This window comes from Seriola lalandi, unplaced genomic scaffold, assembly GCF_002814215.2.
Source record: "Seriola lalandi dorsalis isolate HSWRI2012SDOR001 ecotype SW California unplaced genomic scaffold, Sedor1 jcf7180001973427, whole genome shotgun sequence".
NCBI lineage: Eukaryota > Metazoa > Chordata > Actinopteri > Carangiformes > Carangidae > Seriola > Seriola lalandi.
Window position 1 is genome coordinate 1 of NW_019444093.1, and position 2,679 is coordinate 2,679.

At 39.2% G+C, this 2,679-nt stretch overlaps 1 protein-coding gene across 1 annotated transcript; it reads right to left on the reverse strand.

The window, feature by feature from the left end:
* Positions 1–225: 225 nt before the first annotated feature.
* Positions 226–1,091, reverse strand: LOC111652021 (uncharacterized). The gene is made up of 2 exons (XM_023402118.2): positions 615–1,091; positions 226–459 (listed from the first exon to the last, which is right to left on the reverse strand). The coding sequence occupies exons 1-2, from the start codon at positions 1,020–1,022 to the stop codon at positions 247–249; spliced, it is 621 nt and encodes a 206-aa protein (XP_023257886.1). The 5' UTR covers positions 1,023–1,091; the 3' UTR covers positions 226–246.
* Between the last annotated feature and the right edge of the window lie 1,588 nt (positions 1,092–2,679).

The window sequence follows — 2,679 nt, forward strand, 5'->3', positions numbered from 1 at the left end:
TTGATAGAGTTAAAGTTACATTTAAAAAGCAAACAAACAAACGCACCATCTTTTTAAGTCAAGCACAAAGCAAAGCTGAATGTTATATGAAGTAAAGATAATTAATAGGTTAATTGCATGAAACACTGTGTGGTCAATGTTGCAGTGCGGTGTATAGAAGACAGTGAATTCTCACTCAAACTGGCAGCCTTGTCCACCCGTCATGCCTCATCATGCCATGCAGGTCACGGTCAGAGGTTAATGGGGTTATCTGTCTTTGACCTGCTGCTTCCTGCGATTCCATTCTCTCTCCTTGACGTATTGGTCTTTCCTCTTCTGCTGCTGGTCCTTGTTCCTTTGCCTGCTGCGCTCCTCCCTGGCCTTCTGCATGGCCTCATACTTGTTCGTCACATCCCCCTTGTCTTTGTTCATCTTGGGCACGTAGCTTCTGGCCACCGGCTTTCTGGATCGGAGGAGTTTCTGTGGTTTAACAGTCAAAAAAGAGAAAATGATAAGAGAAAGTTATCTTAAGTAACAGGGGGAACGGTTTCTCTCAAGGGCAATATTCATATGGAGGACAATCACATCATCTAATATGATAAACTAATGGTTATCATATTAGGTTTCTGTCTCACCTCTTTCTTAAGAGCCAAATCAGACATATTCTGATCTTCATTTGTGTCAGGTTGTGCATCCTCCTCCTCCTTCTCTCTGTCCTGTGATACTCCATTAACAGCTTCTGGTTTTTCATTTTTCTCTTTGGCTGTGTCATTTTCTTTGTGCTCCACACCGTTCATATGTGGCTTGTCAGTCTCGTCACTCTTTTCTTCATCATTCATGTGGCAAGGCTTTTTGTCTTCTGTGTGTGATGCTTTCTCACTTTTCTCCTCAGTGTCATCATCTTCATTAACCGCCACATCATTCTCCTCATGTGTCATATCATCTACCTTACTTTCAGTTTCGCTCATGCTGTGCTCGTTTTCATTAGTGACATCATCCATGTCGTGGGCGACTGCAGCCGCGACCTGCGCCACCTCCGTCATGTTTGTACCACAATGACAAGTTGACAAACAGGCTCTTTTAAAATGTCACCTGTAAAGCAAAGGAGGAACAGGGCAAATATTACTGTATTGTTGCATAATGCACAATGGATTTACTGAAGCCAATCTGCTTTAAACACAACAAAAGGGAAGAATTTTGACCATATAACATGATGCATCGCTCATTTCCACTGAATTATCAAATGTATTGCTTTTTAAATACAATATGGAAAGGGCTATTAAGCAATTAATTGACTGACATTGCAAAAAAAACAACTTAATACTTCATATTAATACATTTATTTGAAAAAATTCAAGATAAGTAGCTGAATATCCATATGTGCTCTCATTGGATGTTACATGAATTTGTCATTTAATGCCTGTCCCTTCGTGTTGACAAGATTCACTTCTTTTTTTGACAAATTCTTGGTTAAATAGTTAATTTGTAAGATCTTTTCATAAGCCATGGTTTTATTTGACAGTTAAATATCTTTTTTTCATCAAGTAAAACGTTTATGGACCTGATCTGGGGCTGGGATTTATATGTGCAACAGGCCCCTCTTTAAAACAAAGTTAAGGGCAAAGAGAGCTGCTCCACTTCTCAGTATGTTGAGAAAGAGCGCAATGGAAGCTCTTTGACCTCTATTTATAGCCCACTTGTGGGTGCAGGACATGTGATCATGGCTATTTCTGACGAGTGATAGGCAGTTGGACAGAGCTCAAGTTGGCACCCACATGTCGCCCCACAGACCCTTGACAAAATGGCCAGACTAAGAGGTAGACAACTGGATGAATGAGAGACTGTTTGGACTGTTAGTCATCCAACACTAAAACTGTTGCTGTTTATCAGTGTCCTCAAATACCTATTCTATTCAGGTCTGAAGATCATAGTGTGGCACGACCCTGCTAATCAGGAGCTTGGCCATAATGTGTTGCATGGTATACAAATAGTGGAAATATAGAACTATGAACCACTGTCTATCCCATATCACTGTTATTTGGCCTATGATGCTCAGCACACAGTCAATGGAGTCCACAATGAGGTTTGACCACTACAGGCCTCAGAGGTGTGGCCAATGTAAAATGAGATTCAGAAGTCATCGGCCCAGCTTCACAACACAATAAAAAAAATACTCTCATGGCTGAAATTAATTAATTGTATTTTTCTCTTTAGTATAGTTTGTAAGAGTCTACATGTGTGTTCATGCTTCTGTCAACACACATACACAGGATTTGCAAATTTGGCAAAATGTTTAAAATTAGAATAACAATAAATTTATAAGTAGACCAGTGACTTTGACATTAAAGCAAGTTTCATAACATAATCATGGTGCTTGCTTAGTGCTTATTGCTTATTGATTGTTATCGGTTTTGATTCCCTTCATCTCCCGACTTCAGTCCTAGTAAGAAGTAGGTAAATGACAGGAGACTGAACAAAATAAGAGTTGTATCAGATCCTCATCGTCCATTTTGAAACTGCAGCAAGTGACAGTGTTTCTTCTGTTGTGTATTGATAAATACAATTTAGAATACTCAATGAAATAATCTTTCATGATTAGTTCTCAGTTCCTATGAGTTAACTTTCTAAAAAAAAAAACAGTTACAGGTTTTAGGTTTGGCTGGTGATGTCCTATTTCTGTACTCAGCTGGCACAAGATAT

What these genes read in the sequence shown, in the direction of transcription:
- LOC111652021 (XM_023402118.2), bottom strand. Translation starts at nt 1,022, where the DNA reads ATGACGGAGGTGGCGCAGGTCGCGGCTGCAGTCGCCCACGACATGGAT. An exon ending in ATTTGGCTCTTAAGAAAGAG is followed by an intron (nt 460 to 614) that starts GTGAGACAGAAA and finishes GTTAAACCACAG; the next exon opens with AAACTCCTCCGATCCAGAAA.